The sequence below is a fragment of the Ambystoma mexicanum genome, chromosome 1p, assembly GCF_040938575.1.
Source record: "Ambystoma mexicanum isolate Mex_15411 chromosome 1p, UKY_AmexF1_1, whole genome shotgun sequence".
Taxonomy (NCBI): Eukaryota; Metazoa; Chordata; class Amphibia; order Caudata; family Ambystomatidae; genus Ambystoma; species Ambystoma mexicanum.
In genome coordinates, this window is record NC_090921.1 from 243,767,323 (window position 1) to 243,790,374 (window position 23,052).

Consider the following 23,052-nt stretch of genomic DNA (forward strand, 5'->3'; position numbering starts at 1 on the left):
TGGCATCTGATGTGCACAAGGCCCTGCCTCCACCCCTCTTGAGAAAGGGCAAAACACGACTATGAGATACCTGGAACCATTGCAACGCTCACCCATGTTGGCATAATATATGTGCAATTCACGGAATGTCCCAGTAGGATGGGGCAATGTGAACTGGAACGTCCATAGTGTCATCCTGTACTAAAACTTTGACGTGGTGCAATGTACAACCATTTATTTAATGCACTCCTGGATGTTTGGTATGAACCTGTGCTCCTGTATATCTGCTGGAATGTGCTGCTTTGAACTGTGACATGGAGAGTGTAACTGTTCAAAAGCTACTGCTAGCAGCTTCTGGGGCATTACTGTCTTGCCGCAGCTCTCTTGTCTCCACAATAGATCTGTTGGGGTTGGTTTGCATCCCCTTCGTAGCCACAATTCCTTCTCCCTGTTTAGTGCCATTCCCTGTGACTATTATCTGGGAGATAGGCAATGCTGTGTAAGGTGTTGGGTGTTCGCTTGCTGATGGAGTGGTCACAATGTTCTCAGCAGGCATTTTATTTGGTAGATACACCATTTTGGTGCCAAGTCAGCGGTTGCTTTCCCCATTGATAATTCATCTGTCTCGTTTGTGTGGGTGGTGCAACAAATACATTATCTCAGCCATCTATTAGTGTTTCTAGCAGTGCTCCAAGCTGCACTGGCGACCCATCCACCCACCGAAACCCCCTCTTCCAGCAGGATAGACCGGCATACACAGTTGTTGTGACGTACGCCGAGTCGAATATATTGTGACATAGCACCCTTGGGAATGCTCTAAATGCTTCAGAGCGCGCTATGAGTAAAGCTGCCTGTGCAGAATAATGCATGGGCAATCTTTTCAATAACCACCATCTTGTACTCCCCTTCCTCAAGCCGTACTACCACTACCCCTGTAGGTCTCTGTCCATCTTCCTAACTAATTGTGGATGAACCATCAACGAACATTACCTCACCCTCCATCAATGCGCAATCATTTTGAGGATGCCATCCTCCTCCCCCTCGTATTTGGCACAGTCGTGCACCGTTAGATCTTTGGCAGTGGGCATATCTGTTAGGATGGTGGCAGGATTCACAATCTTGCATCTAACCACATGAATGTCGGGCTTGGAAATAATAATCTCATATGCCGAAGATCTGTGTAGGCAGGGTGTATTTTGACCTTTCAAGGATGGCGAATAGAGAGTGTTCCACGTACAACGTAACTTAACACTGATTACAATAGTAGAACTTTTTTCTATTGCAAATGCAGCAGCTGCTAAAGCTTGTTTGCATGCAAACTGCCCTTGCACCACTGAATCCAGTGTGCCACTGTAATAGGCCAACAGCTAATGGCCCATAGTGCTCTTCTGTGTCAATACTGCGGCCATGAGCTGGCCATCTGAATGTGAGAAAAAGTAAAATTCCTGTGTGTAGTCTGGGGTGGCAAGTACGGGTGCTGAACTAATGACTTCTTCTAGATCACACTGTGATAATATCTGCAGTCTACTGTAACTTATGATCCTTTGTTTTTTGTGCTTCCTTAAGGGCTTGCAGAAATGGTCTTGTGTATGCCGCGTGGGAGGACCTTATGGTGGCAACAATTAAGACAGGCACAAGTGAACTCAGTTCAATTGTATTTATTGAACAATTAATGCTGTATGCAGGTTGGAAAAACACCTAATCTAAACCTACAACTAAGATAGGAGCAAGAGTCAACCATCAAATGAAAAAAGACAGTACCAGTGGCATTGTGCCAAAATAAAAAGGGCCTTTACTAAGAAACCTATTGTCAAGCCTCACAACTAATACAAAAATGGGTGTGGGGGTAGTTCTCAAGAAAAGGAGGATGTGTTCTCAAACAATATGTCAGGATGCGGTAGCCTGGGTCTCCCTTCCCCACGTTTTGGACGCGGGGTAAGATGGGAGCTTGGAGCACAGTACAGTCTCAGGCTTCGCCAGCATGAGACAACAGTTTCAATGGCAGTTCTCAGTACCGTCGGTGGCCAAGTCTCATTTCTCCTTTGAAAGTCTCTTGCCTTCGGAGCCTGACATGTTCAAAGAACAAAAACAAAAGTTCCTCTAACAAATGAAAAGTTTGTTTCCAATGTTCGCTGATGAGTTCACCGTTGGGTCCCCCTCTTCTGGGTGCTGGCCCTTCTTGTATCGTATGCCACAAATCTTATGTCTTTTTAAACAGTTACAGTTTCTTGGTACTTCATACCTTGCCGCTCTTGGATTCTCTTCCCTTTCTTTAACTTAGTTTGTAGAGCAAAGTCTTTCGATTGTACAGGGATTTTGCTTGACCCACTGTATGACCACTTTGACCTATTTTGCTGGCCCTCCTACGGCCTTCTGGTGTATGTAGTTTGCTCAAATTTCAATCGACCAGAGTCAGAGTTAAAACCCACATGGTGCTGATTTCCCTCTGCAGCCATTTTCCCCTTGAATCTTTACAGATCATAGAACTTGGTTCAAAACTTGCCACTTTGTGATTCTCCCTCAACTCAGCCCAGTTCTTATCAGTTCCCCTTCGACTCACCGGCTGTGATGAACTGCTTGGATTTTCTTCTTCATAGGAGGCCAGGCCAGTACAACGGTAGCAGGCGCTTCCATCGCTCCTTCTCATTGGCGTAGGCTTGCCCCATGTACCATTGAAATCTGTTACAAGACACTGGTGCTATTGTTTGCAGTCTTAGGCTATCTTCCACAAAGGTTCTGTGTGTCTGGGACTAAAAAGGCAAGGTCACTTCTCTCCTCACCACCTTCTCAGTTCCTGCCGCCTTTCTCCTTCATTTGAACTGCTCCGCCTACTTAGCCGTCTCATTGTGCTGTCTGGCGTGCTTGCCTTGCTCCTCCTGTGCTCTCTGGCTCCACCTTTTATCCCTGTGGAGAAGTGAAAGGGATGTCAGGTGTGTGCGAGAAGATTCTGACTTTGCCTGGCCGTTGTATTGGGACATGTCAGGTAAATGGCTCTGGTGTGTTGTCTGAAAGTGTTAAAGTTAGAAAAGGGGACAGTGGTTTGGAATGTGCTATGTAAGAGGATGGGGTAAAGGAAGGTGGATACCGCATCTCACCCGTCAGTGTCCCACTCCTACTCCCCGAGGACCCCCCCCATCCAAGGGATCCTCCCTCACTGGTCCACCCCCAGGAACTGGATCCAATAGCGATGGCTGTGTCCTGGCCACCTGGATGAAAGATCTCCGGGGGCTAGCTAGGGAGACACCTTCAGGTTTCTCACATACCCTTCCTCCATGCAATGTAGCCACATTTGTTTCACAGGGGAACTGGGAAAGAAAATCCAGAATCCTGGTCTTTTCCTACACCAATCACTGACCACTTGGCTTTAAAACATGGCTGAGCCCCTCTTGGCAGACCTGAAGGCTTCACCAGAAGCTGAAACAAGAACTCCTTGGACCATGATTCAAGGTACAGTCTGCCTTTCATCTTCCGCCAGTGAAGGAAGGCCAGGATTGCCAAGGAGTGAAGCAAGATCCCTCCCCTAAACATCTCCCAGGGAACAGAGGGATATCCAGAACACGGAGGTCCCTCCAGAAACAGTACCCAGCAAATGCACAGAGTGTCCACCTAGGCTCTGCAGCAAGCTTCCTAGGGGAGAAGTGACAGAAGTTCTCTGAACCTACAACGAAGGACAGGGCAGCTGCTTGCAACACTCTACAGCTGTAGGCCATCTGCCTTAAAGGACGACAACGCCATTGAAGTAGCTGGGAGAAGTGACTCAGTGAGCATCTACTGACGTCTGCCTTTAAAGGAGATTTGAGCCAGTCAAGGTCCTCAAGCTGCAACTGACTGCAACGCTGACTGTTGTCAAGCTGCAGTTGCTCAAAGACATCCGATACATCTCAACCAGTGCTTCAGAACTGCCGATCAGCACCAAGACAACGATACCTGACCCCGAGCTGCTGTGTGGTCAGCCTGCAACTGTTTGCCCAGCTTCGCTCTCTCCGAACGGTCTTGCTGCCTGATACCTGCTGCTGACTCCCACCTTGAACTCTGTCACAGAAGCCTGCAAAGTGCCCTGAAGACGACTCAACCCCGTTGAGCACCAAGAACCTCTACAGCCAAAGGTTCATTGTGGTTCTGTGCCCCTGGTCCTTCTCTGAAAGCCCCTAGAGACATCTTAAGACCCATTGCTCCATTGGTGCTAAAGCCAAGAAACTGTAGCAAACTGTTGTGGTTATTGACCATACCAACTATCCTTCTGTCAGTATCCATAGTGCATCCCCTTTCCTTCTTTGAAACTGTCTGTCCTCTGCATTCCTAACAGGGTGGGTTGTGTTTCGTAGTGTTGCTAGAACAGTATATTGTGATATAAATAAAGTAGATATTTTTGATACAACCTTGACTCTACAATAATTGTATTTTTGCTGTATTGCAACCAACCAACGATTCACGACTTTTCGGAGATAAGCCCCGTTACCAAAATGTGACAAAGAGGTTTATATTTGCTTGTTATTACAATCTGTTTGGAACCCTTCTGGTGTATTAGAGGTGTGGGGCTGATTGATGATTTAGAAACCGATATTCACCCCATGGACCATTGGTACTACAGAAGTTTATTTTTCACAAAGCTGTTCACTCTGGTCCAGATCCTGCAAGCCCTCGATCTGCAGATTTGGTTGGTTTCCCTGGACTTTCATGGATGCTTACTTCCATGTGCCGATTCATCTGAAGTACAGGAAGTACCCGAGGTTTACAGTGGGCCAACATTGCCAATTCAAGGTCCTGCCGTTAAGTCTTTTGTCGGCATCCAGTGTTTTCACCAAACTGCTAACAGTGTTCAGGAGAGCAGGCTTTTGTATTTTTCATATTTTTTATTTATATGGCGCCTTACGCCAAGGCACTGTACAAAAAACAATTTATTGTACAATTACAATGAAAAGTATAATACAATAGAAAATATAATTTACAAGGAGACCAATTCAATTAAGATTGAACTAAGAAAGTTTTCAAAGCAGCCCAGAAGGTTTGATAGGAGTGAATAGACTGCAGACATTGAGGGAGAGCATTCTAGTAGAGAAGAGTCAGCAAAGAAAAAGAACAGATGCGAGAAGAAGCGCATGGAGGGCGAGGCACAGTTAAAAGAAAGTGGGTTTGAGAGTGACGAGTACAAAAAGGAACATAAAAGGAAACCAGAGAGGCAAGATAAATGGAAATCCATAGAGGGATTTGTATACTATACAGAGAAAGTTGAATTTAAGTTGAGTGGAAGAGGGTAGCCATTGAAGAGAGGCCAAAGAGGCAGAGATGGAATCACAAATAGATAAATAATACAGAAGACAAAGGGATTCAAAACGAGTCTTTCCCTACCTGGACGACTGGTTCGTCAGAGCTCTTTACCCAGAACTAGTGTCGGAGCATCTACTCCATACATGCACTCTTCTGCGCAGTTTGGGCTTTTCCAGGAACTTCAAAAAGTCTCTGGTTCTGCCTTCCCAGTCTCTCGGATTCATCGGAGCAGTCTTGGAAACGCACCTGTGTGGGGCTTTCCCGCCAGAGGATCGAGTTGGGAACATTTCCTAGATGGTCTATGTCTTGCAGTCGCAGACACGAGTCAGAGCCTCAGACTTTCTGCGCCTGGTGGGCCTCATTTCCTACTACATCCTAGCCGTACCAGAGGCAAGGCTGTGCATGCGATCACTTCCGTGGCTTCTCGCAGTTTCGGGACCAGACATCAGACCTTCTGGAGGTCTTGAGACGAGTGGCCCTGGATCTAGCACGGTGGGCTGAGGGGGACAGCCTTGTTTTGCCATCCTTGGCCCCAGGTGACGGTGGTCACAGACACATCTCTGCCCGGTTGGGGTGTTCACTTGTCAGATCTTATAGTGAGTGGTCTGTGGTCTCCAGTAGAGTCTCAGGAGCAAATCAACTTGCTGGAGGCGATCAGGCTAGCCCTGGTCACATTCCTCCCCTCTGTAAAACACAGAACTGTGCTGATCTTGACGGACAACTCAGGGGCAATGCTCAACAAGCGAGGTGGTGTGGGGTCCTTGCCTCTGTGCAGAGAGGCAATGAAACAGTGGTTCTGAGCTCTCAAGAACAGCCTCTCCCTGATGGAGGCCCATCTGGCTAGACGGGAGAACGTCACAGCGGATGCATTAAGCTGACAGACCTCAACCTCCGAGTGGCAGCTCTGTCAGACGTTCTGACGGAGATCTTCTCCTTTTGATGGACTCTTCAAGTGGACCTCTTCTCTTCCAGTGTCAACAGGAAGTATGAGTTGTTCTGCTCCAGGGAATTCTCAATAGGGGGCATTTGGGGGACGCATTGTTGGTCGAGTGGACTTTTGACCTCCTTAATACATTCCCGCCAATCCCTGTCATCCGGCTCGTCCTCTGGCTAGACGGGAGAACGTCACAGCGGATGCATTAAGCTGACAGACCTCAACCTCCGAGTGGCAGCTCTGTCAGACGTTCTGACGGAGATCTTCTCCTTTTGATGGACTCTTCAAGTGGACCTCTTCTCTTCCAGTGTCAACAGGAAGTATGAGTTGTTCTGCTCCAGGGAATTCTCAATAGGGGGCATTTGGGGGACGCATTGTTGGTCGAGTGGACTTTTGACCTCCTTAATACATTCCCGCCAATCCCTGTCATCCGGCTCGTCCTCCAGAGACTGCATCAGTTCAGAACCATGCTGGAGAGCACAGGGGCAAAGTGCTGGTCTTGGAAGCAAGACCACACAGAGCAACAGAGGTTCGAATCCCGGATCCGCGCTTAGAAACTGAGCTCAGGTACTGCATTAGGCACATTATAAAAAACAATTAAATAAATAATTAATGATTGCCCCGGATTGGACCCTAAGAACATGGTATCTGGAACTGCTGGGCATGTCCGTCTGCCCTCCCTGGCGCCTTCTAAAGAGAGTCGACTTGCTCTCCCAGTCAGAGGGGCAGGTCCTCCACCCAAACCTCAGCAGCCTGAACCTTCATGCTTAGCTACTGAGAGGCTGAGATACATGGAGTAGGACCATTGTTTCCTGCAGGTGGCATAATTTTTCGATTTGGTATCGGAGAAGGTTTCACTATGGGAAATTGCGTCATCTGCATCTCGACCATCGATTAGAGGTAGAGGAACTAGGCCCCCGAGTCCTCTAGAACCTACACTCCAGCCTGGTATCAACAAATCCAAAGTGTCTAACCTATATACATTGCTAGATACAGGGGGAGGCCTTTGCACGTATTTGAACCCAGATGTATAAGTCCTCTCGATGTGCTACTGGCAGGGAAAGCGCATATAAAATTGATGTTTCACCCCACAGAGACTACATCACATGAAGAATACTCTGCTTGTTGTTGGCGGGATTGCGATGTTGAGGGATCCCTTCTTCACATGCTGTGGTATTGAGAAGGCTGATCTATTTGGGAAGGATGTATTGGGTAGAATTAAAGAGATTACAGGGATGCAGCTACCTATGGAGCCTGGTGGTGTTGCTGGGTAATAAGGGTGATGGGGCATTTACGCTGTCTGGGCATATGGCATCCTTGATAGGGCATTTGCTGCTGGCAGCTAGATTGACCATGCCTGGAATTGGAAGAATCCTGACGGTCCGCTAGTCCAAATGTGGTGGGTGAAGATTTGGGGCATCTTGGTGTCAGAATAGATCATAGTTGTGTGAGGGGAGATTTACAAAATATGTGGCTACATGGAAACTGTAAACTATGTGGAGAAATATCCAGCCATGGTGGTGAGACCGCCGCTTCTCAGACATTTCTCACTGTTGTGATTTTTTTAAATAAGTGGACAACGACCTATGTAGGGGATGTTATAGGAGGAGGGGGATTAGCGACTGATGTGGGGCAAATAAAAACTTTTTGGAGAAAAAAATATTGGATTTGCTGCCTGGAGAGGGACCTGGATTATTTATCCTGTTCTGTCCCCCCTCTGTCCCCTGTGTGGGATTTTCTGCATTTATTTATAATTATAAAATTGTTCTTTTATACCACACTGAATACTGGAGACCAGTTTCTAAGCTGGAGTCCGGGATTCAAACCTCTGTTGCATGGCTGACTTGCTTCCAAGACAAACATTACCTCTGAACTATCCTCCTGGTCCAAGCGGGCCTGCAATTTTGCACTGTAAAGGGTTACTTCGCTGCTATTTCTGTGTTCAAGAGGTCCCTGGAAAAGGGCTCGTTTTTCACAATCTCCACTGTTATGCAGTTTTTGCGTAACTTCCTCCCTGCCAGTTTGTGGTTCCGGCTTGGGATTTTATTTTAGTTTCGACATTTATGATGGACGTTCTGTTTGACACCCTTAATTAGGTGATTTTCCTGGTTGCCATCACGTTCATGAGACTGGTGAGTGAGGCCCAGGCGTTGTCTGTTTTACCTCCTTATTTGGATTTTTTATTTATATGTGGTTAAATAAGCTTTACAAAATCCTTCACATAAATACAGTATACAGACAAAAATAAATGTTAAATCAAAATATATACAAATGCAACAACACTAATACAACTCTTTATTTGAATAAAATCACTTAGACATACTTAAGTAAAAAAATTACAAAATAAACCTTGCAGAAAGAAACGTGAAGCATTTGTGTCAAAACAAGTAAATAAGTTCCTACTACAATATAACCATATCTGGCACAGTAATGATATTAAAATTACACTCATTCAAATGCCATGGCCCTCATTACAAGTCAGGCGGTGGACCATGGTGCTATTAGCACCATGGTCCATGCCGGGTTCCGCCATGGTGGATGGCGGAATTACCGCCCCATTCCAAGGTGAGCGGGGCGGTAATTCCCCATTCACCATTTGCCCTTCCCCATTCCCATTTTTGCCCCATAGGGCATAATGGGGATGGGGAAGGCGCTAATTACGGCACCGTAAATTACGGTGCCGTAATTAGCACCAAGGTCGCTTAGCGCCTTGGACTTTAACGCCTGCAAAAAGCAGGCGTTAAAGTATGAATCAGGCGTTAATGGTTAACGGCGCCGACGGCGCCGTTAAACCCTTAACGCCTGACTTGTAATGAGGGCCAATGACTTGAAAAAAGCGCCACAGCTAAAGTTTCAGAGGCATTTCAGCCACTAACACAACAATGCCATATTTGTTGCTCAGTAACCCAATGATGGTTGGGGTACATTTTTGCCAGGTAGCAGTGTCTTTTGGTGTTTAATTCCTGGCAAAAAGACAGAAAATGTCCTGTTGACTCGACATTTCCCTCTTGGTGGCAAAATCTACACCTCAGATCATTTGAGGCAATCAGGCCACGCCGTGCAAGAATTTCTTTAATTAACAGCAGATTCCATCTTGGAACATTCATGCAAGAAAATGTTCCTATGGTGCTGGTCAGGGAACTTAGTGAGATATGGGGCAATCTCACCTCTTTATGTTCGTGATGGATATGGATCCAATCTTAAATCGAGTAGCTTGTTTTTTACCTTCATAGGATTCGATATAAGGATGTCTAAATTCAAATACATTTTACATAGAATTCTTGCATAGTGCTTCTCAATTGCCATGACAGCATTGGGCTTTTTCATATTGGCGCTCATCTTCAAAGTTTCATGTAAATTGGCATAGAGGGAAACATTGGAGGACAACATTAATCTCCTGAATAGAGATAGATAACAAGTTCCAATCCAACTTTGCATGGATGGAGGTAAGGCCCAATTCGAATTATGGCTGCTATCGGAATACTGTTTGGAACTCCAAGCACATGCCTCCAAAACTTAGCTTGCCATAATCCAAGACATTTCATGGCTGACTCAAAACAATTCCTGACCATAGATTAATTTTGGGACCACCTTGCTAATGTAAAATTGCAGGATGGGCAGAATAGACTATGATCCAAATTTCCTGTGGATCGCCAATGCTTGGGAGATCAACATGTTCCTCTTCAGGTTTAACAGTCCTCATGTTGACAGAACGAGGAGCAGCAGATATTATGTAACCAACGTATGTCATACAGGAGGCTGAGGTGATAACAGTATCTTCCCAGACCCAGAGCTGCTGGCACTTTCTCTGGCTTTGATATTACCAAAATTCTAGTTTTCTTAGAATTATTCTTGAGCCCATTTGGATTTTTCCTCTAAAGAGAATAGGACCCTCCTTTCTGATGAAGGTGGTCTCTGATTTCCATCTCTCAGAAGATCCATCTTCCTGTGTTCTCCCCCCGCCTCACCCTTCCAAGGCGGAGAAACTATTTCATCAACTGGCCCCATTCTGTGTCTCTCGGGCTAGAGAGACAAGACGAATTGAACAGCTTTTTGATAGTTACATTGAAAAGGGAGGCCTCTAACACCCCTTATCTGTAGGGCTGACAACAGTATCAGCCACATTTACTCCCTAATCATAGGCACACAATACCAAATAATAAAAATAGGAAGTGAAAATACTCCAAACAAAAAATAGGAAACATAGAACCTTGTACCCTTGCTTTCACCCACAGTGCTTCATAGATACGTTAAGCCCAGTAGTGAAAACTACTCTTAGTACAGCCTGACCGGAAGAGCTAAATGTGTATCTTTTAATGTATTATTACAAAAACATTTCTGTTTTCCAGTTAAAACATTTTTACCCGCTTATAAAATAAACCAATTGGGATTTGGACTTACATTTTTACGTCCTAAAAAACAATTTTAGTCCCAACTTTCAAAAAAATAGGGAGTAAAATACTCCCACCTCCAAATCTTATCTGGAGCACGGGTTGTCAACCTGCTCGTTAGAGTGGAAATGAAGAGATTTTGGGGAAGCATTAGTACAGGCTCTGGATAACTTACGAAACATTCTTGTTGATGACAAAGTGGACTGTTTTCGTGATGGAGTACTTGGCGCCTTTGTCCAGCTCATCGTTGTTGGCCACATCAATGCACTTGGGAAAACTGGGGTGGTAGACTTTCCACCTGGCCCAGGAGAAGAAAAAAAGGAGACAAAGGGAGAAATGTCATCATTTGTTGGTATCAGGTCTCCGAGGCAATAAAGTTCATACTAATCAGTAGTCTTGGAGCTCCCTTCCCCAAGATAAACCTTCAGCTATTGACTTGTTCTACTCTGCTTCACCAAAGAATATCAGGTCCACTTGACCCTTCTGTTATCTCCCCCAAGCATTCACTACTCTTTGCTGCCCTCCAATTTTAGTGGCTTTTGGTCTAGGCACAGTTATTAATCCACACGGACCACCCATCACAGGTCACGCAACCAGCAACCACAGGTTTTTTTCTTGTGCTTTCAATCTGGAAGTTGAAAAATACCTGCACTAGGAAACTTCCTGGTCTAGGCGCAGTATACAGACCACACGGTCCACCCATTACAGGTCACGCAACATAATAGTTCATCAGACCATGATACATGCAGACTTCAAGTGAATTTAGTTTCACTTGGTACGGGTACAACAGACCCTTTAGCAAAGTTAGTTTCACAAATAGGTTTTACTTCATACACGCTCGCCGGCCCCTTTCACAGAGTTCGGCATTCAATAATGATATGTTCACTTTTTACATACAGACTTAACAGCCATTCGGAGCGCCCGGAGTCCCAAAGACCTTCCAGAGCCTTACCAGATTATGGTGCTCCACTCAGTGGCTTCCCTTCTGCCAGGGAAAAGCAACTTGCCAGTTCGCCAACTGCTTACTTCCAGGGACACCTGCCTCTGTCTCTGCCTCCTCTTCTCTGCAAATCCTGCTCTCTGCTTTCCCTCATACAGGGCCCTGTCCCATTTGTTCCACTCGGCAGGACTCCCGGTATTATCAGCAGCATCTCAGCATTTCGGCTTCTCCCCTCTTTGCACGGTCACTTCCTGGTCTTCTCACTTGGCTCCACTCGTACTTCTCATACATCTCTTGACACTTCGGACTTCCAGCTTTTTTCACTCTTGTCCATTCACAATGGTTGCAGGTGAAACAAAGTATTCCAATTGCCGGACCTTGTTCAGGTCTTTGTGTGACATGCCGGATCTCTCTTCGTCACAGTACCAGAGTGGTCGTTGCAATAGGGAATCTGCATTACTCCTACTTTCCTCTTCGTCTTCTCAGTACTTAAAGGAAAGTCATGAGGGGATAATGGACTGGGACTGACAATAGCCCATAAAGGCTAAAGGAGGGGATGGTAGGTTAGTACTAGGAAAGGAGGGATACTGTGTCTAGCCTATAGGCACCCTCTCTCCAATGCCCAAGGACCCTTTGCCCAGGTGATCCTCCCTTGCTTGTCCACCCACAGGGTCGGGATCCAAAAGTGATGGGCCTTCCCTGGCCACCTGAACAGAAGATCCCTGGGGAGTAGACGTGAGAGCAGTCGTGTGTTGAGAGATGGGTAATAGAAGCAGTCATGGAGTGGGTGCGGGGCGCTAGTCCATTTAACAATATGGAAAGCTTCACAAATTTGCAGCTACTTCCTGCCAATTTTATCACACAGCTGCTGTTAGCATTACTTCCATTGATCAATTAAGTTGGGAATGTTGTTTTGATGAGCACAAAGTGAGTCTCCAGAGCATCTTGGACTGCGCTGTCCACCGAAATCCCATCAGATAACCACCACACTGAAATGCATACAATGTGTTCCTGCACGCTGGAACAGGCGATCGTGTCAGCTGCTGCCATATCTAGGTACTGCAATGAATCCAATGGATTCATACCGGTTTTCCCGGTGGTAACCTCCTCCCATGTGGCCAGGGCCTGTAGACGCTACCTGGCCCTGACGGCAGCAATATGAGGGAGGATTACATGTGAGTAGACAACTACCGGGGAGATGTCATGACTTCTTTGGATGAAACACGGAATTCCCCCCCTTTCCCACAAGGAAAGCTGACACCCAGGACCTTAATGGCCTATTGTTATCCAACGGTCCCCCCTTATAAAGTAAGCCAAGAAACCCCTTCTTTACAACACTCTGGTCAGACCCTGACCCCAAACACCCACAACACTTTTTTGTTTCTAATGTGTCTTTATGTGAAACCTCCAAGTTGTCAGGGGTAAGACTGGCCTTGGGCCCAGTACTGTTGGGACTGTGGGGCCTGGGACCATGAAGAAACCCGGATCCAAAGGGTTTCCGTACTTTAAAGGGCTGTTGTGCCCTTTCTGCAGACAGATCCAGCGTTCTGCCCGCCGGAACTACAATTCCCAGCAGGCTTCGCGGGCCCGCGAGCCAATGGGAAGCCGCGCTGGGTGTGGCACGCGACGAATGCGCATGCGCAAGCCCCGAGGCTCGGGGCTTGTGCTCGAGACGCAGAGGAGAGAGGACGTGAGCCCAGCAGCTCCCCGGAATCCATACGCGAGGGGCCAAGAGCCACAGGAACCACGATCCGGCCCCTCGCATACACAAGATAAGTGCCGCTCACCCCAGGGAGAGTCAGGGATCCTAGGGGAAGCGCAGGGGGCATATCCCGACCCCTTCCAGAGCCCCTGCGGATCACGCAAAAGCTAAGTGGGCGGATTCACGGGAAAGTCGTGTTTGTTAATGTGCATGGTTTCGAGTGCATCCATCTCTTGGGAAAAGCGCCGGAAGGGCGCGTGAGATTGAAGCACTAGCTTGGGGAACCCGGTCTGAGGAAAGACCGCGTTCTGACACCCGGTCTGAGGGAAGACCGTGTTTTTGGGCAAAAGATAAGCCACGTGCGGCAGCGCACCCTAAAATTCCTGGATTGTTTATTCCAAGAGCTGAACGCGTGTTGAGAGAGTTTGCATGAAAGTGTGAGATCAGCAGAACGTTTGACAACGCTAATGCTTGTCCTTTGTTTTCTTTTAGTTTGAACCCGATGCGAACCTGAATCTTGGACTGCAAGGACGTGGCACAGGACTTGACAGTCTTGCAGGACTGGACGTTAAGGACTAAAGCAAAGCTAAGTGTGCTAGTACATGAGACTGTGTTCATGAAACTGTAATGGGCTAATGTCAACAATTGTTTGTTGCTACCTTGGTATGTTGTTGTAAGGCTCGAAAGAGCACCTTCAGCTTGGTTCAAGGGGTCTGGTGAGGGTGGCGGCACCTTTACATGTAGAGGTGTTACGGCAGCTCCATCAGCCAGTTTGAGGAAAGTGTGCAGGCATCGTTTACCCTAAAATCCCCAGTCCTATCCATGACTTCTTCCCAACCCTCTATCCGGTAATCCTAAAATCCCTTTACCTATCCAACCATCGAGACCCTAACCCTCCTTCCCCGCTCTGGTTGAGGAGGCCTGTGTTAAGCTCTGTCTTGCAGGCACTGAAACCATTGAGGGGGTGGTTGGTACTGCGTCGCTCCTGCGCCTAGGACCTGAGCATCTCTGACAGAAGCACAAGCCCACGTATATTCAGGCGCCCGAGTGGTGTAGCCAACCCCCATCACCATTATGGAAGAGATCGCCAAGGTTTTGCAGGACCTGCAAAGCGAACTAGCGGCGTCCAGGCAGGACTATGCCACATTGTCAGCGCAGGTACGAAGTCTGGCCGCCCAAACAGCACCATTGCCGGGTCACGCACCAGTACAGGTGCAAGTCACCCCAGAGCCTCTGATTCCTCTGGCTCCACCCGAGCGTTATGCAGGAGACCCGCAGAAATTCTCTACCTTTATTACGCAATGCCGCCTCCATTTCCTTACGAAATCGGCAGCATTCCGATCCAATCAGTCTAGGACTGCTTTCCTTATCTCCTATCTCACAGGAGATGCAGCAGCATGGGCAAATCCCTTAGTCCAAAAAGACAATACTATCCTTTATGATTGGGACGAGTTTCTCAGTGAATTTGAGAAAATATTTAATCGTAGGGCTGCTACCCTGTATAAGGATCGGGAATTGCTGACATTGAGGCAGGGAAATAAGGAACTAGTGACATATGTCACTCAGTTCAATCGGTTGATAGCCGAAGCCGAATGGCCACGCGAAAAAAGCATGTCCCTATTTTATCAGGGATTGAGGGATGATTTGAAAGATCTTATTGCCCAAGTTGACCCCCAACCCCGAGAATGCTCGGATATGATTGATCTGGCTATGCGATTGGATCATCGTCAAGCGGAGCGACGGGGGGATAGGAGGAAAGGAGAGTCACGTCCAGCAGCAAGGTTTGACCAATTTAAAGGGGCACGAGGGTCAATGGACAAGTCCGATGGAGACGAGCCGATGCAAATTGGGTCGGTTCGTGGTCCCCTATCAAAGGAAGAAAAAGAACGAAGGAGAAAGGATGGTGTATGCATGTACTGTGGGAAGTCCGGACACTTTGTTCGTGAATGCCCCACAAAGCCCAAGACTCAGGGAAACGCCTCGACTCGTCGGTAGTGGGGGGTCACCCGGTCGAGCCTGATTGATTGCAGGGCCCCGATAGAAGGTAGTCCCAATTTTGCCCCACACATTTCGGTAAGGGGGTGTCTTGGTTTTCAGGGAATTTCAAAAGAGGTCACCATGTTGATTGACTCGGGGGCAACGGGTAATTTTATAGATATCCAGTTTGCGGCCAGGTTGGGTATCCCTATCCAGCAAAAGGCAAAACCTGAGCCCGTACGCGCGGTAGATGGTACACCTCTATGCTCGGGACCCATCACACATAACACTCGTTTAGTGACCCTGAATTGTGGTATTGGGCATTGGGAATACATTACCTTCGACTTAATTGCTGCCCCGCAGTTCGGCCTTATCTTAGGGTTACCTTGGTTGAGAAAACATGATCCTCTGGTTTGTTGGACCTCGGTTTGATAAAGTTTAGCTCTCCTTATTGTCGGGAGCATTGTAAACAGCCGGTGGCTGCGGCCTGTCAACTCGCAGGCATTACCGATGTTCAACCCGAAGCGCGCTTAGAAGAACTACCCACAGAGTATTCAGACTTTGTAGACGTCTTCAATAAGAAAGCCGCTGAAACTCTGCCCCCACATCGGCCATTCGATTGCCGGATCGATTTAGAGCCAGGGGCAACGTTACCGTGCAGCCGCATATACGCCTTGACCGAGGCTGAAAACAAACACCTTCAGGAATATATTACAGCCAACTTGCAAAATGGCTTTATTAGACACTCTAATTCCCCAGTGTCTTCTCCCTTGTTCTTCGTACCGAAGAAGTCCGGAGAACTCAGGACTTGCATAGATTACCGCGGGGTGAATCGGATAACCATCAAAAACCGTTACCCGCTTCCGCTCATCCCCGTCCTTCTAGATCAGGTTAGGGATGCGGTTATCTATACCAAGCTGGATCTTCGTGGGGCTTACCATCTTGTGCGGGTGCGCGAAGGTGACGAGTGGAAAACCGCCTTCCGAACAAAATTCGGATTGTACGAATATCAGGTTATGCCATTTGGTCTCTGTAACGCACCTGCTGCCTTCCAGCATTTCCTAGATGAGGTTCTTCGGGAATATTTGGACGTATGTGCCGTCGTGTACATCGATGACATCCTCATTTATTCCCATAGCCTAGAAGATCACGTTCAGCATGTACGCAATGTTTTACAAAAATTAAGGGAAAACCATTTATATGCCAAACTCGAGAAATGTGAGTTTCACCGTACTACCGTGGAATTCTTGGGGTACTACCTTACTCCGACAGGCGTACAAATGGATGCAAAAAAGGTGAAGGCCATTCTAGATTGGCCCCCGCCAGCCAATGTCAAAGACATACAATCCTTTTTAGGATTTGCAAACTTCTACAGACGGTTCGTCCAGAATTTCTCTGAGCTGGTTACTCCAATCACGAGACTTCTTCGCAAGGGCTGCCCGTTTATTTGGGACGCCTTGGCTGAGCAGGGATTTCAACGGCTCAAGAAGGCCTTTACCGATGCACCGGTATTGAAACATCCGGACTTGTCCCAGCCATTTGTGGTGGAAACGGACGCTTCCAGCCATGCGCTGGGAGCTGTTCTATCCCAACGTGATCCTCAGACGGGGCTCTTACACCCAGTAGCCTATTATTCAAGAAAGCTGCTTCCAGCAGAAGTCAACTACATCATTGCAGACAGGGAACTATTGGCCATAAAGGCAGCCTTTGGCGAATGGCGGCACTACTTGATGGGGGCACGTCACACAGTGACGGTTATTACCGACCATCGCAATCTTCAGTTTATTAGGACTGCCAAGACCTTGAGTCCACGTCAATTGCGTTGGGCCCAGTATTTCGCAGAATTTGATTTTATAATCACATACAGACCTGGAACGAACAATCGTAAAGCTGACGTTTTGTCCCGCTATCCAGATAAGGTCTCTGAGGAAGTAAAAATCGTGTCTCAGCCAATAGTCCCTCCAGTGCAAATACTGGGTTTAGCTACCAACATCTTTGAGAGCATCCAAAAGGAACTTTCCGTGCATGATCTCCACCAATGGTGCAAGCAGGACCCTCAGCACACCATTTTGGATGGACTCCCATATCATGGGCAATCATTGTACTTGCCTACACCCCAGCTACAAAAACAGGCGATGTCATGGTGCCACGATTCCTCCCTAGCGGGTCATCCCGGTAAGGCAAAGACTTTAGAATTGGTGGGGAGACATTTTTGGTGGCCAAAGTGGCGGCTTGATGTCCAGCAATACGTACGACAGTGTGCAATATGTGCTCGGAACAAAGCCGATCACCAGAAACCAGCAGGCCTCCTACGTCCCCTGCCAACACCAACTACTCCTTGGCATACAGTTACCATGGATCTAATAGTTGAATTTCCACAAGTGCAGGGCTTTACCTCCATACTGGTGGTAGTGGATGCCTTTTCTAAAATGGCTCATTTTATCCCCTGCAAAGGGGTTCCAACAGCTAAAGAAATCGCCGAATTATTCCTACAAAACGTGGTTCGGCTTCATGGCCTTCCATGCCGTATAATCACAGATAGGGGTCCACAGTTCACCTCCAGGTTCTGGCGCGAATTTTGTAACATCATTGGTATGGAAATTCGGTTATCCTCGGGATATCATCCCGAGACGGACGGCCAAACCGAACGTGTGAACCAGGGGCTCGAGCAGTTCCTGCGTTGCTTAGCCGCAGGACGGGAGACAACATGGGTTCAACATACTTGGCTAGCAGAAATGGCATATAATAATGCTGTTCATTCTTCCACAAAACGATCCCCGTTCTTCTGCTTGCATGGAAGACATCCACGGATTTTACCTTAATCCGTCCCAACAGCAGAAACGGCACTGCCTACGATAGCAGGACAACGGATCGGAATAGAGCAGGTTTGGAAGGAGGTGCAGGATAATCTCATAAAAGCCAAAAAAGTGTACAAAACCTATGCCGATAAACATAGACATGCTAGCCCTGTATATCATAAAAACGATTTGGTATGGTTGTCCACTCGTAACTTACGATTAGAGGGACCAAAGAAGTTACAACCTCGCTATCTAGGCCCATTTAGCGTTGAGAAAGTAATCAACCCAGTAGCGGTACGACTGGCCCTGCCCTCTCAGATGAAAATCCACCCGACTTTCCATACGTCACTGTTGAAACCAGCCCCGCCTGGGATACGCACTCAAAAAGCACCCCCGGTACTTGTACAGGGGGAGCCGGAATATGAAGTCCGAGCAATTCTGAACTCTAAAAAAAGGAATGGCCAAGTCTATTATTTAATCGACTGGGTTGGATACGGGCCAGAAGACCGCTCCTGGGAACCCTCACACCATGTACATGCCCCACGATTGCTGCGCACTTTTCACAAAAACTGCCCTGAAAAACCTGGGGGACCTGCCTTCCGTGGGAGGAGGAGTGCTGTCAGGGGTAAGACTGGCCTTGGGCCCAGTACTGTTGGGACTGTGGGGCCTGGGACCATGAAGAAACCCGGATCCAAAGGGTTTCCGTACTTTAAAGGGCTGTTGTGCCCTTTCTGCAGACAGATCCAGCGTTCTGCCCGCCGGAACTACAATTCCCAGCAGGCTTCGCGGGCCCGCGAGCCAATGGGAAGCCGCGCTGGGTGTGGCACGCGACGAATGCGCATGCGCAAGCCCCGAGGCACGGGGCTTGTGCTCGAGACGCCGAGGAGAGAGGACGTGAGCCCAGCAGCTCCCCGGAATCCATACGCGAGGGGCCAAGAGCCACAGGAACCACGATCCGGCCCCTCGCATACACAAGATAAGTGCCGCTCACCCCAGGGTGAGTCAGGGATCCTAGGGGAAGCGCAGGGGGCATATCCCGACCCCTTCCAGAGCCCCTGCGGATCACGCAAAAGCTAAGTGGGCGGATTCACGGGAAAGTCGTGCTTGTTAATGTGCATGGTTTCGAGTGCATCCATCTCTTGGGAAAAGCGCCGGAAGGGCGCGTGAGATTGAAGCACTAGCTTGGGGAACCTGGTCTGAGGAAAGACCGCGTTCTGACACCCGGTCTGTGGGAAGACCGTGTATTTGGGCAAAAGATAAGCCACGTGCGGCAGCGCACCCTAAAATTCCTGGATTGTTTATTCCAAGAGCTGAACGCGTGTTGAGAGAGTTTGCATGAAAGTGTGAGATCAGCAGAACGTTTGACAACGCTAATGCTTGTCCTTTGTTTTCTTTTAGTTTGAACCCGATGCGAACCTGAATCTTGGACTGCAAGGACGTGGCACAGGACTTGACAGTCTTGCAGGACTGGACGTTAAGGACTAAAGCAAAGCTAAGTGTGCTAGTACATGAGACTGTGTTCATGAAACTGTAATGGGCTAATGTCAACAATTGTTTGTTGCTACCTTGGTATGTTGTTGTAAGGCTCGAAAGAGCACCTTCATCTTGGTTCAAGGGGTCTGGTGAGGGTGGCGGCACCTTTACATGTAGAGGTGTTACGGCAGCTCCATCAGCCAGTTTGAGGAAAGTGTGCAGGCATCGTTTACCCTAAAATCCCCAGTCCTATCCATGACTTCTTCCCAACCCTCTATCTGGTAATCCTAAAATCCCTTTACCTATCCAACCATCGAGACCCTAACCCTCCTTCCCCGCTCTGGTTGAGGAGGCCTGTGTTAAGCTCTGTCTTGCAGGCACTGAAACCATTGAGGGGGTGGTTGGTACTGCGTCGCTCCTGCGCCTAGGACCTGAGCATCTCTGACACAAGTTAAGTCCAAAGACATGCATGGACTCCAACACCCATAACCACTCATGTACTGAGACGAGGAGGAGGATGAGGGAGTTTGTGCTAACTGACTGGAATGCGAAGTACTACATGCAGGCAAGTAGTTCTTCCAAGTATTCAGTGTGCGTCTTCAGTCCGTGGGACATTTGAAGATGGCAACCGTACTATGGAATCGAGCAGTGTAGGAGAAGACGTTGAACCCCATGCGGAGGCTCACAAACGCAGGGCACACGGGCAGGTGTGGTGATACAGAGAAGGCTGCAAGGACAAGAGGAGAATGTGTGCGAGCAAGAAGGGCCATAGTTTGTTTGAATACAGACAAGGCAAAGTGCAAAGGCAAACCCCAATCAAGTACAGATGCATGAAAAGCCAGTGTGGGGGGGGTGAGGAGGAGGTTCGAGCAAATGTTACCATAGACAGATATACCAAGCACCTCATGGTATATGCTATTGTGGTATAGCCAAAGAACTGTGAAATGCATTGCAGGCAGCTGAAATTGTATCAAGATTCCTGGCAGCAGAGTATGTCAGGCGATCTTCTAAGTTACAGGAAAAATTACAGAAAGAATGTTACAGAACTTATTGTTTAAACAAAAACCTTGGGAGGCCAGTGAAGACACAAATGAACTGTTTACTAAAGAGACATTTTTGCCATCCTATTTAAAAATCCAGGGAAAGGGGACCACCCTCTGGATCCAAGAGTTTTACCTTGGAGAACCTTTTCTTTGGAGTAATTCTTATACTTCTTGGTTTCGAACACTTTAAACAACATCAACCAAAGACATTTCCTTGCACCCTTTGCTGTTTTGTTTATTTTGAGAGGATCAGGATATGACTTTTGGACAAAAGGACGGTTTGTCAGTTACTGACATCCTGACACAGACAGGTCTCAGGTTTTGTTTTCTAGGTAGGGAAGATTTTATTTAGAATAGAAACAGATAGGCGTTTTCCCATCCCATAAATGTCTAACCAAAAACGGGACAACTTTGTGTCTGGCTTTCATTTCAGACCCCTCACAGTACACCCTAACCGTTCAATCTCAGTGTGTTAGACAATCAACCAAGCTAACGTAAATATTTTAGCTGGTAAGGGCTGTGATTGGACCTTTTTCTCACATTGTCATACCCTGCCTTGTGTTGGGGAATAATCTTCACCTGTAGATATGCTAACAGATGCTTCATCCACATGACCAGGGGAGGTCACTGTGAAAGAAAGCCATGGATGCCACTTGGGTCTAAAGCAGCTCTTATTTGCCACACCCAATGTACGTGTACATTCCAGTTGGGCTCAATGCATAATTCACAGTTTTCTAGCCGTGTTTCACTCTCTCCCTTTAGTTCTTGCACACAACTGTACAGTCCTCTGCTGCATCCACCCCTCACCCACAGTGCTGCCCTATCCAGAAGGGGCAGAAAGCGTTGGGGTATCAGCATTTAAGTACTATTTAATTTCTTCCAGCGTCAGCGTCTTCCTCTTCTGGTTGCTACTGCTCCAACTCCGGTCCGTCTTCTGCCAAATTCATGTCGGCATCATGTCCCGCATTTGCTTGGTGTTCCACCTCCTTATTTCCTTTTGCCAGCCCATCTGCCGTCTTTTCCACCTCTTCATGATCACCCTGCAGCGCCTTATCTCCCCATTGGTGTAAATCCTCCTTCAGCCCTAAACCCAACTCCTCCAGTTCCACTGCCTCATTTGCTTTCTGCTGACAAACAGCTGCCTCCTATATTTCCTCTTCCTCCTACCCCATATCCACCTGTTCTCCCTCCTACTGCCACTCCGTATCTGCCACCTTAGGTTTCACTGCATGCCCACCGTGGGCAGAGGATGGCCATCCCGAGGAGGAGTGATGATGAGTGAGGTAAGGATGCTGTTATGGGGAGTAGGCAGGGTGAGGGTGGAACTGTGTGCCAGTGAGCAGGGTGGGAGGAGACAATAGATAAAGATTCAATAAGACGGCAACTTGCTGACAATGTCTGCTCAGAAAGCACCCAGCCAGCCACATTATAATGACCCCACAATTTCCTTCTGTAGGTCTGTACAGAAATCCTTTCTCCTCTGGACTGGGCGATTTGTGAAGATCCTCTTTGAAGTCAAGTCTTGAAAGACCAATATGCTCCCATTGAGCCTGTGCTTTGTGATTTAATGTCGGCATCTATTCTACATATGTACAAGAACAGGAGTGTGTCTGCAGTCACACATTGAAACAGAAGTGACGCTCAACGAAAGGGGTACGTTTGGGGAATGAAGTTGGTGCAGTAGGCGTGTCCAAATTCGTAGGTGGGCTGACATTTCCTTTCTCCACTTCGTGCCATCTTGGTCAATCTATTGTCTGGGCTGATTCACCCTTTGCCACAGAATATCTTTGTATTTATTTGAAGAGGGATGTCCATTTTGAACAGAAATTACTTAAGATCACACATTTACAGATGGAAGTATTCCCACAAAGAGTGCCTGTACAATAGCACAAAGATGAGAGCAAGCAGTGAGCCACTTTATGATGGCATACAAAATGAGCACATATAGCAGGGACGAAACAAATCAAATGGAAAGAAAATGTATAAAAGAAAACAGGTGACATACAAAGGTAACATTAATCTAAGGGGGTAAGTACTTCAAGCTAAAGAAGACTACAATTTAAATGTACAAAGTGATATCAGGCAGTGGTCTAGTCAGGTAGAGGGCGTATGGGTGAGGGCACCCCCCACTTTATCAAGTAAGTGATGTTTAAGCCAAGCTTTGAAGAGGTTCACAGTTGGGCTGGCTTTGATTGTTATGGGCAGTGGGTTCCAGTGGAGCGGGGTGAAGGAGGGAGCAAGCGGAGGAGTCACAGGGAGGGTATGGGATGGTGAGAGTAAGACAGAGGTGGATCAGAGGGAATGAGAGGGTGAGCAAATTGAGATGGAATCAGACAGGTACTGAGGAGCAAGACCATTGATAGCTTTGTAGACTCGGAGAAGGAACTTGAAGAGTGGTTGTGCATGGAGAGCCAACCAGAATGTAGAAGTGGGGGGAATATAATAGGTTTTAGAATGTGTGGCTAACAATGTAGAGTACTTTGTCTAGAGGGAGGACGGAGTAGAGAGGAAGGCCAAGGAGTAGGCTTGAGCAGTAGTCCAGTTTGC

The 23,052-nt window shown here is 47.5% G+C and overlaps 1 protein-coding gene across 4 annotated transcripts in view; it reads right to left on the bottom strand.

The window, feature by feature from the left end:
- LOC138568665 (polyunsaturated fatty acid lipoxygenase ALOX15B-like) overlaps positions 1-23,052 on the bottom strand; it is a 251,431-nt gene that overhangs the window by 165,585 nt on the left and 62,794 nt on the right. For all 4 annotated transcript variants that reach the window (XM_069646453.1, XM_069646455.1, XM_069646452.1 and 1 more), the window contains exon 4: positions 10,748-10,870. In XM_069646453.1, the coding sequence (XP_069502554.1) occupies positions 10,748-10,870 (123 nt within the window). The remainder of the gene's footprint in view (positions 1-10,747; positions 10,871-23,052) is intronic.